Here is a 16,036-nt window from a genome sequence, read left to right as displayed (position 1 = left end):
TGCAGGTATTTGATATCTGATTTATATTCCACGTGGCATCCTAAAAACAGACGTTTTCAATTGTTTTATAAAGGGGTCGTCTCCAGTAGGGTCTGACCTCTGTTAAAACTGGACACACAGCGGCACTCGATTAATACAAGGATCACTTGGCATATCACTTACATGACCTCTCGTTCCTCTCTCTCTCTCTCTCTCTCTCTCTCTCTCACACACACACACACACACACACACACACACACACATATATATATATATAGTCAAACAAACTAGTAAACAACAATGACACTGAAAAAAACCGTCGTGTCTTCTTATTGTTACGTCACAATCTCTTGTCGCCCACCAGAGAGCTGTAAGGTTTTAGACAAAAAAAGAAAAGGTTTTGAACTACACTGACACAGCAGAAATCGATAAATCTGTTCCGGTAGCACTGATTCAGCTGAGTTAGCAACTCCTTCCACATTATATTGTAGAATGATATTCCGTAACATCCAGGACTCGCATTCGGGAGGACGACGGTTCAATCCCGCGTCCGGCCATCCTGATTTAGGTTTTCCGTGATTTTCCTAAATCGCTCCAGGCAAATGCCGGGATGGTTCCTTTGAAAGGGCACGGCCGATTTCCTTCTCTATCGACCGATGACCGATGAGACCGATGACCTCGCTGTCTGGTCTCCTTCCCCAAACAACACACAACACACTTAACATCCACCTCACCGCAGTATTGGAGATCGGTATGCTGGAGAGCTTTCGTGAAAATTTGGAAGGTACGACACGAGATACTGGTGAAAGTAAATCTGTCAGGGTGCGTCGTGAGTCGTGCTTGGTTAGCTCAATCGGCAGAAAACTAGTCCGCGAAAGGCAATGGTCCAAGTTTCGAATCCCGGACCTGCACACACCTGCAGCAATTCTTAGATTAGCGCACACTCCACTGCAGAGTGAAAGTTCATTCTAGAAAGTAACAGGTTCGTTAAACTGCACCGTATTAATTATGAGAGTCTTATGCAGGTTCTTGCAAATAGATAATTATAAACACGAACATTAATTTGGAAACAGAGCGATACCACACAAGAACTCTTTAAATAGTCCCAATATAGCCGACTAACCGAACACATTTTGATGAGTCGATGATTTTATGTCACCTACTGACTTTGCATTTACGAGATATTACGCCCTATGAGGAACACCTTACAAAAAATTCAAAGCCGCGACGGTATCTCCGCCAGCGAAAGTACGATTAATCTGCGATTCCCTTACAAAGTTATTAGCACGATAAAAATCGTCTGTAAGTTTTCGGTCAATAACAGCAGTCAGTAACTGTGTCCATTAGAAATTTATTTGTGATATATTTGTTATCTGCAGTCGACTGTATGGATTATTTCGCAATGACATTAAATAAATTCTTGAAGTGAAACATAAAAAACGCACACACACGCGCGCGCACACACACACACACACACACACACACACACACACACACACACACACACACACACACACACACACGCTACCTGAGTAAAAAATGAAACATCCAAAAGGGGAGACGGAAACGAAATGAACCTTCACAGCTTGAGAGGGGATGTGCTGCTATAGCCCTAGTTTTAAAATCGAGACAAATTCACAAAGAACTTTACACCATGAGCCCTATTTCCTCACTGACGTTGCATCCCCTATGGCCTGGATGAATGCACTGCTACACTGCTGCGGTTGGTAAAGGTGTCATAAAACCTTTGGCGTCTTCTCCTGAGACGCATTCTCTCGCTCACAAATGTTGTTACTCGTTCTTAATATCCTGTATACTGGCACTGAGACAGTGTTTATGTCCGCGCTGGTCCCACACATGTTATTTCGGGGTCAGATCTGCGGATCTTGCTGGCAATGAAGGTACCTTCACAAGACGTTGACAGTTCATAGACACACATGACATGTGTGGATCAGCGTTGTCTTTTTGAAAAATAGCATCACGATGCTGTTGCATGAGAGGTAACACATGAAGACACAGGTTACCAGTGGCGTGCCGTTTTGTCGTCAGAGTTGCCTCAAACAGTACCAGACGTGATTTGAACTCATACCCGATGACTTCCCAACACCATGACGCCCTGAAGAACACCGCTAGGCTTCTGCAAGCCATCGGAGGAATGGGACCTCTCTCCAGCTCGGCACCATACCCGCCGACGATGGTCATATAGGGCAGTGCAGAACGGCGATTCATCGCTAAACAAAATGCGATGGCATTCATCAGCAGTTCATGCTTTCTAGCCATGGCACGACTCCAAATGCAGCCGTTTGAGTTTTGGTGATAACTGCAGCCAACATATGGGACGATAATTCTCTAGTCTGGATGCTAGTCTTCTCTGACCAATGGTGCTGGATTATACAGAATGTTGCTGGGCGTACATTATTATTCTCGGATGTCAAGCGCTAATATGAAGTGGTTAAGATATGTTTGGTGTGTAACAGGGCGATCCGCCCTTGTGGTGATAGGACGTGTTCTGCTGCAACTTTGACAACGACATGCCCACGCAGTCCTCCATCGTCACAATGTCACATCTGTATGCCACATAAATCTTGGTATTACGTGAACCGACCAGCCGACCGAATGGAGACCCACGACGAGGCCCTTTCAAATTCTGCTAAGTGCTGTTAATACGGTCTCACACGAGTACACGGCATTTCTAGGTTCTTCACAGTGATCACTTAACATTTGAATCCGTTCACGCCTCTTACATACCCTACCAGGCCTCTTACCAACACTACACACGAGCAACACTATTGCGCTCGGTGGCCTTTCCACCCGTCTCAGAGAATTACATCATTTACATGCGCGCCGATGGTGTGTACGTGTACGAACTTACATTAATATCTGTCTGTGTCTTCTGGGTTCTGGTTGTTTCACTTTTTTGGTCAGACAGTGCGTATTTAAGCTCCTCCACAGATCAGTTATATCACCGGCATTCCTGAAATAACGTAAGTTTCACGAAGCAGGCTAACAGTGCCGTAATACTGAAACATAACGTATAAACATAAGGCGGCAAATCTTTGGAGCAATAAAATCAGTATTTACAACTATTTACAAATAATTTCGGTATTGGAGAAGCCATGTATTTGCAGGAAAAAGCATACCCTGTCGTAGCGGAGAAATTTTGGCCAACGTGATGCTCCGAGGAAAAATCGAAACCGTTCATGATACCATTCGTGTCTGTCTGGGACTGAAAGATAAAATAAAACAATTTCATAGACAAGATTTGGTTAGCGTTTGATGACTACGAGTTGTTAGACTACAGACTCAGCTCAAAGGAAGTAAAATTGTTCACAACCCGAAGATTGGTTTGAACACGATTGTTATGTATTTGGCGTGGTCTTGTTGTAGGTTCTGTGTCCAAACATTCCTCCGTCTTTCCAAGCTGACTTGCCTATAGGGAGACTTACAGTTTATATGGGCTCCGGACCACGGTGCAATTTAGCTATGGATATTAAAAATACCCTGAATGTATGGATATTAAAAACACCTTGAAACGAAATGTGTAAGAGTCAATTTCTTTCGTGACCGTTCAAGACTTACGTGGTATTCTTCATCATACATTTGCTTATGCAGACTTGGAAGACTCGTTTAATTTAAATAGATATGTCGACGCAGTATTTACAGTGCTGATCACCTGCACGGAGAGCGTTGTTCAGTCAAACCACAATAACAACTTTTGGAGGAAAATAATATTTAGTGGAGAGGCACATCTCGAAGCAGGTGACACTTTAGCAAAACTTTTGTGGTTCAAACTCTTTTTGAGATACATAAAAGAAACTGCTACGCAAACGGTCTATTTTAAGAAACTTCACTATCAGGGTGACTGTAACGAGCGTTTTTGATAGGGCTGAACTAAAATACATCTCAGATGAATATTACATCCTCTCGCAGTTTGATAACGAAATAATTTCTCTGAGGAAGCATGTGGAGTCAAGACAATGACCCAATCTGTTACGTCGTCCATCACAGGAATGAGTTGTTGCGAGAGAAAGCTGCTGATCTCTCATTTAAAGCAACGTTGACTGCAAGTACCAAAATAGCAAGATTTGCTAAAAACAAAAAAAGAATATGTCCAGCTTATGTAAACAGATGTGCTACTGTGTAATGTATTTTTGTGATGTAACAAATATGTATGAGAGATATATGTGGCCTTTTGCACAAGATGCTTTATGTTTTTAAATATTTCAGTTATGACAGACCTTTTTTAATGTACTGATTTTTATCCACTTGACAACTTGACGTGACATTCTAAGTAAAATGAACACTTTTACAACAACAAAATTTATAAGACCTGAGGATACAGATTGTCTTAAATAAAAGAAATATTTCATGCGATCTGGGCCGTTGAATGCTTTTTAACAAGTAGAACAGATCGCGCCTTCAGTAGTCTCAAAATAAGAAAATTCAGTCAGTAGCGAAATTTAACGTCACAAATCCAAAATAATTTGCGCTTTCAGCAATTCGATACGTGATTGGAAAAAATACGCCATAGATTTACCTGGCTCTTTTAAAAAGAAAGAGCCAAAAAGGGAAAATAAAAACTGTAACCATTATTTTTTCTAGAGATGTTTCTTTTTAATAACATGTAGAAAGATTTTCTTCAAATTCTACTTAGTGAACCTCATCACCTGAGAGGTCAACTAGTTTGTACTGCTATATTCAAACTTCTCATGTGTATTTCATTAGGAAGGTATGATTACTGGACTCGAATGAAAGTCATGACGGAAATGATCAAATAGTTTCCACTGTAATGTTTAAATTGCATCATCTGTGTACACAGCAATGTCCTGAGTCATATGGTCTTGAAAAGCACAAATCTGTTGACCTCGTCGTCCCATGTCTTCCATTTTGAAAACCAAATCGCAATTTAGAAAACCACTCTCAATACACTTCCGGTCCATGCAATTCAACAAAAGCCCACTGTTTTGGTTGCAAAACACAGTTCTCATTATTTCATTAATCCTTGTCTTTACTGAACTTAAATCACTGCTATAGATAATTGTTTCGACTAGAAATGTGAAACTACATAGAGCAACACAATTAAAGAATCACTTTTCCGAAACTCCGAGATCGTTTCGCATTGTTACGTAGAAGTTTGAAAATTGGCTCAAAGATGCCTACAACCTTCCTCTGTAATGGAGTAAAAGCGTGGTGCTCTGCGATGTTACCCTCGGGCTCGGCGGCGCTTCAAACAGCAAGGAGTCATCACACGTAAAAAAAGCCCCAGCTCAGAAGTTCATTTGAGGTGTAAGATGGGTTAATGATGTCACATTGGCACCAAATTTCACCACAGAACTGCCCAACGGCACCGTGGACGCCTCACACAGTGGAAAGGCGAAGAGCCTCCTCTTACCAACATTTCACCCCTTCTTTTGATACTTCCGCGGTGAAGACGAGAACCGCGACGGCCTGTATTGAACTCACGCGATTTTCTTACCGGTGGCCGAGGAAAACATTTCAGACACAGCGCCATCCAGAATCGACACGAAAAGATCTTATGGGGTGACGCAAAGGGCGTCAATGAAACCACCCCGTCCCTTGATTCCCACGCATTTCATGGCCGAAACCAGTGCGATGAGCGACAGGACGACATTCTTGACAATTTTTGACACTGTTGACACCCGACGAACGCTTTAACCCTTCTGCGAGGGCATCGTGGGCCGGGAACCCCATTGAACGCGATCGCACCCTTTTGGTGTGCCGTGCGACTGCAGTTTTGTTCTGGTGTGCAGTGTGGAAGAACTAAGTGCCGTTCAAAACCATTCGAAGTAATTTGAACGCGTTCCGAAGCAGAAAAAGGCGCTTGTGCTTTTTGAGCCCTCCTGTTTCGCGCCCTCCTGTACCGTGATCATAGATGGTTGCGACATTGACCCATGCGCCAATAAAATAGGAAAGGATCCCTGTAACAAATCGCAGTTAGACCAAATTCTCAGTGTCACCTGTCCACGTTTGTTGAGCACTTTAAAAATGTGCCTGTACATAAAAAACCAGTAACAAGAGTCCTGGGCGCCTCCAAGCAAGTCACACCTTGACATCCCTCGGATCCTGCATGCTTACTAGTAGGCGCCTAGGCTGTCACATTGGCACCAAACATCACCAAAAATCTGCCCATCGCCACCATGGAAGGTCGAAGAATTCTCTCTTACCCACATTTCACCCTTTCTTTTGATGCCTGCCTTACCGCAGTGGCTACACCAGTTCCCGTCAGACCACTAAAGTTAAGCACTGTCCGACTGGGCTAACAATTGGATGGGTGCCCATCTGTTCTGCCGACCGTTGTTGGCAAGCGGAGTGCACTCTGCCCTTGTGAGGTAAACTGAGGAGCTACTTGATTGAAAAGTAGCGGCTCCGGTCTCGTAAACTGACATACGGCTGGGAGAGCAGTGTGCTGACCACATGCACCTCCATATCCACATCCAGTGACGCCTGTGGCTTGCGGATGACACGGCGGCCGGTCGATACCGTTGGGTCTTCATGGCCTGTTCAGGCGGAGTTTAGTTTAGTTTTGATGCCTTCGCAATGGAGGTCAGAACTGCGAAGGGTATCTGTGGTCAGGGAATCCCTTGACATTCCTCCGACCTTGCATGGCTACTAGGAGATGCCTACGACTCCTCTCGGGTTTTCTCTGTGCCCAGGTACATTTTTAAAGTGCTCGACAGGCGCTGGCGGGTGGCGCCGAGGGTGTTACCGGACTGGACCTTTTGCAGTTTTAGCAGGGCGCGAAACAGGGCGGGGGGGGGGGGGGGGTGTAAAAGCATAGGCACCATTTGCTGCTTCGGATTGCGTTCAAATTTCGAAATTTCGTAAAATGGGTTTGAACGGATTCTAGTGGTTCCTCACTATCCACCAGAGGAAAAATTGCGGGTGGACTGCAGTCTGGAGGGGCGCGATCACGTTCAGTGGGTTCGATGTATTTGCAAAGGGGTTGAAGTGTCAGTGAAGTGTCATCAGTGTCAAACATTGTCAAGAATGTCGTCCTGTAGTCCATCGCACTGTGAGCTGTCGATTACGGATGCGAAATGTGTGGGAATCAACGCCTCAAGGGAAGGGGTGGTTTCACTGACGCCCTTTATGCCACCCCCTGAGGCTTTTACGTATCTATTCTGAGCGGCTGTGTGTCTGAAATGTTTTCCTCGGTCACCCATAAGAAAACTGCATGGTTTCAACGTTTGGGGTCGCGGTTGTGTCCTCCATCGCGGAGGTGTCAAAAGGAGGGGTGAGATGTGTGTGCGTCGATCTTCCCACTGTGTGGCATATCCACGGTGGCATTGGGCAGAATTTTGGCAAAATTTGGTGCCAATGTGACATCATTAACCCATTTTACACCATACATGAACCTCTGAGCTCTGGCCTTTTTTTCACGTGTGTAGACTCCTTGCTGTCTGAAGTGTCGACGAGCCCGAGGATTACGTCGCAGGGCACCACGCTTTTGCTCCATTACAGAGAGACGTTGTAGGCAACTTTCAGCTAAATTTAGAACTTCTGGGTCACAATGGGAAACAATTAAGAGGTTTCGAAAGAGTGTTTCTTTAATTGTGTTGCGCAGTATATTTGGAAATTGAATGGACGGAGAAGTCTTGAAGATTACAAGGCAAACTTGGCTGTTTTCGTGATTCATGCGTTCGGCTATGGCTAGCATGTGACAGTCTACCATATTAGGCCTGTAAGATGTTGAAGCGGGTGAAAAGAACTGCTCTGGTGCTCACCTGAGTGGTTCGGAGTCCTGACCGTCGCGCGGCTTGCTTTTGGGCTTGTTGGCGCGTGGGCATCCCGACAGCGAACGGTGGGACGAGTAGTTACCGGTGGCATGACCTGAGCCGTCGCACCCCGGTGTCGGGCACTTCAGCTCCTGTGAGTGCGCCTGGATTTGTGACCGGTCGGCTCGTGGGCAACCGGAGAGGCTGTGGCAGAAAGCAGAATTACATCGTAAGTGAGCAGCACAACAGTAACAGCAAGCAGCCAATGTCGCGAATCTTTTATACAGCTTGTACTATCAGCCTGGAACAGCCGCAGGATCATGTAGGTAGCTCAGGACATCAAACGTAGTATATCATTTTGCACACAATTACATCTTCTTTTCTATGGTGCGCAATCGTTATTAGCGCTTCTGGATACTGTAATCATTCATAGGCACTAAAATTTGGAATCGAAATGTGCCGGTAATAGCGCCACTAACTGCTCTGTTTTGCAAGTTTACGGAATGTATGTTTGATGATGACCGTGTATTCGATTTCTGAATAAGAAGCTGAACGTGCTTGACCAGTCGGCAGTAGTTATGATCAGTAGTTCTCATAAAAGTATTAGTTTAGTCTGCAGTGAATCTGATTTGATACTTTCTTTCCACTAATTCGTGTTTTAAGGGCAATTTTCGTTAACAGAGAAGACCTCTTTATAAATATTCATTTCATTATTTATTTATAAAATATTCATTTCATTAACAATGTCGGAAAAGAAACACCTGCAAAGTATATCTTGATTTGAGCAAAATAGATGATCGACTTGAGAAATAATTTATTCCAATAATAACCGATGGTGAATTCTAGCTCTGTCCCTGTAAATGTGAGATGTACGTGGCCGTACTCCACGGTTCCTACCGCACTTTTGCCGCTGGAGCGGAAACTAAACTTCACAACATTCTGATCTCAGATTTCACTCCATAAATTAAGTCGAACTAGATGTGTCTCCACTACAACAATGAAAATAATGAGGCTAAATAATTTTTCGCAGGTATTCAAACACGTATGATGGCAAACATGGTTATAAATGATTCAGAATAGTAAGGGCGGGTGAAATAGCGATTGTTATCGGATGGTTTTAATCGTCAGGTCCTGCTTGCGTTGTTCCACTTCTAGCAAAGAATTACACCTGCATTTTGAAAACAAATTAGGAAATATGATTAAAAACTACATTGACGTAAGAGTCTCAAATCTGAAGTTCCTGTGCTAATGGTTAATGGACGTTTGAAGAAGGAACGAGTTGCAGTTCCTTTTGACGTACATTCGTAGTGTCTTCATATCAGTGGATATACTGTAACTCCAAAGATCTTTCCCTGCTGCATTCATGCCTCAAGGACATAGAGAGCGTACGTTTCCAGAAGAATAATCCAATATATTGCTTCTTACTACGTACATCTCGTCAAAAGACCATGAAGGTAAAATTAGAGAGATTCGATCCAGCAATCGTTCTTCCCGCGAACCATACGCCGATCGAACAGGAAAAGGAGGGAAGTGACAGCTGTACGTAAAGTACCTTCTTCCACACATCATTAGGTGGTTCGCGGAGACTGATGCAGTGTAGATACAGTGAAGAGGTAGCATGCGAACAACTAACAGATTTCGACCGGCGTCACTACAATGGTACGTGAGTGTCGTATAAAACTGCCAGTTACTTGCACGATTTGGGCTTCATAGTCACAGACAGTTGAAACTTCTTTGTACTGTAATTTGGTCTTGGGTGAAACAGAAAGCTTGCTAGAAGGGAGAAACGATCGGCAGTGAGACAAGAATAAACTAATGGCTGCTCGTTCCAAGCTTCACTATAGCACCCTCTGCTAGAAATATCTTGCTATTGGTCTGCATCCTAACGTACCTTCATAGCTTCTGTCCCTAACATTGCAATGTTTCAGTCTCTGATGTCGCTAGCGGAAAAAAACTGTATTCAGGATTAGCGATGTTATATCTTTCACGAATAATCACAGTTTACATTATCTATGTTCATATCGAGAAACATGTACTACTGTGCCACTATACATCGAACGAATTCTGCTGTTCCGCACGTTATCTTTGTAGGTTTCAAGTCCAGGAGTTGGTTTCCAACAAGACGACGCTAGCCTACTGATGGACCTGAGATTCCATTTGTGCGTATGCTGTACTCACGTACTTCAAGTAGACCCTCCTAATACAGTGAATACTTGGTAATGGGCAGGAATAGACGGGATACCGTAGTCATGATTTGGAATATGAACTGCACCTGCACTGGACGATTGTTCCACAGCAACATGTAATTTCAGCACTACGCGAGTCAACCCTTTATGAACAATACAATATCTGGGAATGTGTGGGCTGTTATTTATTACAACTCTGATGTCACTGACAAACAGCAGGTCGTGTTGCTTTAACACTCAGTGTCTTAAATGGTTTTCTGGCAGAGATGTGTACTGCACCAAGACTGCGCTTTCGGTTACCAAGACGTCAATTAAATGAATGACGGCGCCATATATGTGATATAGTGCAATATGAAAAGGAAACATTTTTGTTATTGCGAACTCCTTTAGCGGATTTCAGTCGATTTATAAAATTTATAAGTTATTACAGAAATAATGTTTCTGTTCAAAGAGAATGTCAGCGAGTGAATGACTGAGTTCTAGTGGATATACAAATTGTGTACATTTACGGCGTACAGATTTAAAATTTCATGAGTCTTATAAAGAGGTTGTTCAAAAGGTAGTAAAAGTCTTAATATGACCATAGTTGTCATAATTCATTAGGTTTTTTTATAATTTATGAAAAGTCGTGACTTTCTATAGCGATTAAAAGTATATACGGGCAAAATGCAGTGACATCTGTGCATTCGAAATAAAGAATTGTATCGAACAACCAGCACCATTTTTTTATGTTGCTGTTTGCAGGAACTGCATCGAAGATACGCGGACATGGGCTGCAATGTTTTTACATATGAAATATTACACAACAGGCAGTTTATGAATTATGGGCAACAACTAGGAACAATACAAACTGCAAGCAACAGGGTGTTGAACAAGAATCACTGAAGCAAGTACGTCCAAAGATTTTTACTAATTTTTTGCCTAGACAGTTATCGCATGCATGCTTTGAATAGGCCCTTTTTCTTAGCTCGCATAATGTCAAAACCAGAGTTCGATTACTGCTGTTCAGTGATAATCCAAGTTGAATAGCAGATATACCAGAGGAATTCAAGAGTAAATGTGGCGAGCAAACGAAAATACGTAACCGCCATTCCTGAGCGTTTCGAAAGAAACATTTAACACATGTAAGCTTCGATCATAGTTCTCATTGTACCTTTTTCTTTTAAAAGTTCTTACGATTCAGTATCAAGTCTTTTAATGCGTTACGTCTAATTCTTCTTAACGATTTTGCGATAAAGCCACGGCAAAGATTGGAAGTGTTGTTTACAGGGCCAGCCGTTGTGGCCGAGCGGTTCTAGGCGCTTCAGTCCGGAACCGCGCTGCTGCTACGGTCGCAGGTTCGAATCCTGCCTCGGGCATGGATGTGTGTGATGTCCTTAGGTTAGTTAGGTTTAAGTAGTTCTAAGTTCTAGGGGACTGATGACCTGAGATGTTAAGTCCCATAGTGCTCAGAGCCATTTGAGCCATTTGTTTCCAGGAAGAAACACATATTGGATCGTTTGTCTCTTTGTACTGATCTCTGACCTAAGGAACTTCTGCGAAAAGTCTTCGGGAAGTATAAAAATATATTAAAACTTTTCAGTTTCTTCGAAACGCTTTCAGAGGGTCTTTCTACGCGTAGTAGGAAGTATAGTTTGTAACGACGTCTTATTGACTGTACTGGTTTTTCCGTTCCTTGGTGAGAAACAGTGAATTATAAAAAGTCCCTTAGTAAGAAACAGTGAATTATAAAAAGTCGGTGAGTAATATTCTTTTGTTACTTGTACGAGTCTCTTTCCGTCTATTCTTGTCCATCCTGCTGTGCTTCTCCAAAAAGCACATTTCTGGTTTCCTTGGTCTTCTTTCTTTCTGTTTAGTTACAGCCTGTGCCTCATTCCCATACACTAGCTTAGGAATAATCATTGTTTTGTACTCTCATATAGCCTGTAAACAGAAGATAGTTTCTCTTTGATATGCTAGAATGTTTCTCAATTATTTGGATAACGGTAAAATGTAATCTATACATGATCTCGTTTGCTCTTCTAGTATGCTTTCTTTTATTTTCTGGGTTTTAATTCCGAGTATATCGTATACGCTGTGTTAAGCAAGGACATTTATAGTTTTCGAACATTTCTCTTTTTCCTTGTTCTATGAAAGTTGGCAACAACAGATAGTCTCTACTCTTGTGGCACCTTTCCTTGAATTAGATCCACATGTATGTCGTTATCGAGGCGAAGAATAGAACGTGTGGTAATGGCGTCTATTCATCTGTTCAAAATCAGTGAAGGATGGAGCAATTGACTGTCAGTAGGGGAGGTCGGAGGGCAAGGGGAAGGGAAATGTTGTAATGTTTCATATTTCAATTTTGGAAACTAGAAAGCTGTTGAGAATTTTGACATATACCTAAGATTATTTGTGGGCTGGCTTTAAACACACCACCAGATTTGAGGGTAAACAGATTATGTAGACTCAAGGAAACTTGAATAGCATGCTGTGAGAACCACCTTAGGGTTTTTAGATTCAGACATGTATTTAGACAAATGGAAATTCTATTCAATCTGGCGCTTATTTATAACTGATTCAAAAATGTGGCTAACATAAGTAATTACACATCTAACTAGTGGACAGCTTTCCTCCTAGCTCTGATGCAGGATTTAATTAACAATAAAGCACCATCCTTCTATATGTTTGCATTAGGTGAATGTATGCCCTGCAAAAAGAAAAGTTGTTTCAAGTGTGGGTCTGGAACGTATTCCATCGTATGCAGCACAGTTTTTCACGATCATTGTAACGAAATGTGAGACTGTTTGGGCTTCAGCCATGTAGCAAATTTTTTGCTGGATATTTTGTAGCCTCCATATTGTTGGCTGTTAGTGTATTATAATTTCACGCAGTAGTATGTGCTCAAATTACCATCGTGTGGAAATGCTTCGTAATGAGTTATGTTTGAATGGAAACTGCGCACGTTTTAAATAAATATCTTACTAACTTGTGGTACATAGTGAATTACACTGTGACTGAAACAAATCCGAAGAGATCGCAGGCGGTGTACACTCTCAGTAAAAAAACAAATCGATCTTTGGTCTAACGCTACTGCTACATTATTGTTCTGAACATATGTCTATGATAGGGGTAAGGGAATGAAAACAAACGTCATGATGTTGTATCAACCTTTGTCGTACAACTTTCAGTGAACGATTCGTGAAAGTATGCATGAGAGTAACCATTGAAATCTGAGTGCAGAATGTTGTTATTTTGAAAAATCATTTATTTTTTCAAGCGTAGTTGAAAAGCTGCGGAGTAAATCATAAACCGGAAGGAAAATTCCATTTCCGCATATGTTTGGGCCTTACTTTGCGATCCACTTTAGTTAACGTCCAGGAACTGTAAATTATAAACAGCCGGGCGCTAACAGACGTACATGTGAAGTAAAGCATATTAGACTCCTTAACGATGGCATGACAACCCTCTTCATTAACAAAAGACGCGCGCGCTAATCCTTCAGTGTTTCTTGTTCTTTCAGCCCTGACAATTTGCATAAAGCAAAATTTAAGCATGCCAAATGCTCATTCAATCAAGTATTTGTGAAACAATCATCTATAATTTACGGTTCTACTGTTTGCTCTTGAGTGAAAAGAGAAGGTGAAGATCGATCAGGTCCGCAACAATGTATGTAGAGCCATTACACAGAGCAATTTACTCTGCGGAAATCCGACAAGCGTTAAGACTTGATGCAAGTAAACTGTTAACTCCACAACAACAACCTACAGAGAAAACACCAATTTCATACACTTACAAAACATACCACGTGCAATCATCTATTTTTAAAGAAAAACAATAAGGATTACGACAAGAACGAAAGAGCAAAATACGATGCTGCTAACTGAAAAACACAGACGATAAAAATAAAGTCGAACAGACAGTCACATCACACACACATATTGTGTCGGAGACGCGGGTCGGGGCGGGCGGGGGCGCGCCGTGCAGTGTGCCCGGCGGCAGCTGCAGGGCGCAACGATTGCCAAGCAACACAACAGAACAGAGGGGGGGAGCGGGACCTGACCCAGAGCCAAGGCGTGGCGAGGCGCGGGCAGGGCTGGCGGCAGGCGCCCACTACTGAACACAGGTGTCAAGGGGGATTCCAAAAAGATACTGCTAAAAACAAAGAAGGCACAATACCATCAAATACGGTCAAAATTCGAAAAAAAAGGTGAACACATGGACCGACTAATGCTAGCCTGCCGCGGACCGGGAGCGGGCAGTGGGCGTGCGGGCCAGCCCGCGGCAGGCTACCACAATACCTGAAAGTCTGCGCTTGCCTTCTGTGGGTGGCGTAGTTGCCAGACACATGGCCCATGCCGTCGCAGCCCACCGTGGGACACTGGATCAGCTCCTTACCGTCCCTGCCTCTGTGCGCGGGCCGGGGGGCAGGGGGGCCGGGGGGGCCTGCGCCGGAGCTCGGCCGCACGCGCCACCCGCTGCGCAGCAAAACACGCCCGTCATACCGCGCCTAACGCCTATTGACGCCTCCTGTGAACTTAAACATCTTTACACAAATCAGCGTGCCAGCATGCTCCACACATTTTGCGCTTCTTTCGCTATGCCCGCAACTGTGAAGTTCCTATCATCTCCGTATAGTCCACAAGTAAATTGAAGAGTGAGCAGCGCTCGTGTGAGAGGAAATTTCCTTTCCCGGAAGAACGCTACAAATGCTATACCTGTACGCTAATACTGTACTCTTCTTTTTTTAAAGCAGTGTGTTGATGTGTGTGTGCATTTCTTGTGTTTCTTATAGCAGTTACTAGCGTAAGTACCAGGTGATAAAAAAGTCAGTATAAATTTGAAAACTTAATAAACTACGGAATAATGTAGATAGAGAGGTAAAAATTGACACACATGCTTGGAATGACATGGGGGTTTATTAGAACAAAAACAAGTTCACAAAATGTCCAGCAAAACGTCAGTAACTGCTACCGTGACGGGTGAGAGGTACGCCGATATGTTACAGAATCGCATCATCCCCAGCCTGGCTGATAAACACCTGCTGGAACGTACGATTTTTATGCAGGATAGCGCTCCACCCCATATTGCTAGACGCGTGAAAGATCTCTTGCGCGCGTCGTTTGGTGATGATCGTGTGCTCAGCCGCCACTTTCGTCATGCTTGGCCTCGCAGGTCCCTAGACCACAGTCCGTGCGATTATTCGCTTTGGGGTTACCTGAAGTGGCAAGTGTACCGTGATCGACCGACATCTCTAGGGATGCTGAAAGACAACATCCGACGCCAATGCCTCACCATAACTCCGGACATGCTTCACAGTGCTGTTCACAACATTATTCCTCGACTACACCTATTGTTGAGGAATGATGGTGGAATATTGAGCATTTCCTGTAAAGAACATCATCTTTGCTTTGTCGTACTTTGTTATGTTAATTATTACTATTCTGATCAGATGAGGCGCCATCTGTCGGTCATTTTTGAACTTTTGTATTTTTTTCGTTCTAATAAAACCCCATGTCATTCCAAGCATGTATGTCAATTTGTACCTCTCTATCTACATTATTCCGTGATTTACTCAGTTTTCAAATTTATACTGACTTTTTCATCATCCGGTAGTTAATTAAGGTTTTCGCCGATAGAATATGTTCCGACCTTGAAAAATATTTGATGCTTACGCAATATAGGGCATTGTTTCGAAATTCGAGATAATGCCCTCAAGATTTGTGAGTAACGATACCTCTACGCATTCCGTAACTAAATCTATATCTCGGTTACTATAAATCCTATTCTACCAAGGGAACCTCCCCATCGCACCCTCGTCAGATTTAGTTGATAAGTTGGCACATTGGATAGGCCTTGAAAAACTAAACACAGATCAATCAAGAAAACAGGAAGAAGTTGTATGGAACTATAAAAAAAATAAGCAAAATATACAGTGAGTAGTCCATGTGCGACATAGGCAACATCAAGGAGAGCGTGAGCGTAGGAGCTCCGTGGTCCCGTGGTTAGCGTGAACAGCTGCGGAAGGAGAGGTCCATGGTTCAACTCTTCCCTCGAGTGAAAAGTTTACTTTCTATATTTTTGCAAAGTTATGATCTGTCCGTTCGTTCATTGACGTCTCTGTTCACTGTAATACGTTTAGTGTCTGTGTTCTGC

The 16,036-nt window shown here is 43.0% G+C and overlaps 1 protein-coding gene across 1 annotated transcript in view; it reads right to left on the bottom strand.

The window, feature by feature from the left end:
* Window positions 1-16,036, bottom strand: part of LOC126152714 (mucin-19-like) — a 401,377-nt gene that overhangs the window by 118,876 nt on the left and 266,465 nt on the right. Inside the window, exon 18 of the mRNA XM_049916057.1 lies at window positions 7,725-7,919. Within this exon, the coding sequence (XP_049772014.1) occupies window positions 7,725-7,919 (195 nt within the window). The remainder of the gene's footprint in view (window positions 1-7,724; window positions 7,920-16,036) is intronic.

The sequence above is a fragment of the Schistocerca cancellata genome, chromosome 1 (assembly GCF_023864275.1).
Source record: "Schistocerca cancellata isolate TAMUIC-IGC-003103 chromosome 1, iqSchCanc2.1, whole genome shotgun sequence".
NCBI classification, from domain to species: Eukaryota; Metazoa; Arthropoda; class Insecta; order Orthoptera; family Acrididae; genus Schistocerca; species Schistocerca cancellata.
This window is presented reverse-complemented; position numbering and strand designations above follow the sequence as displayed.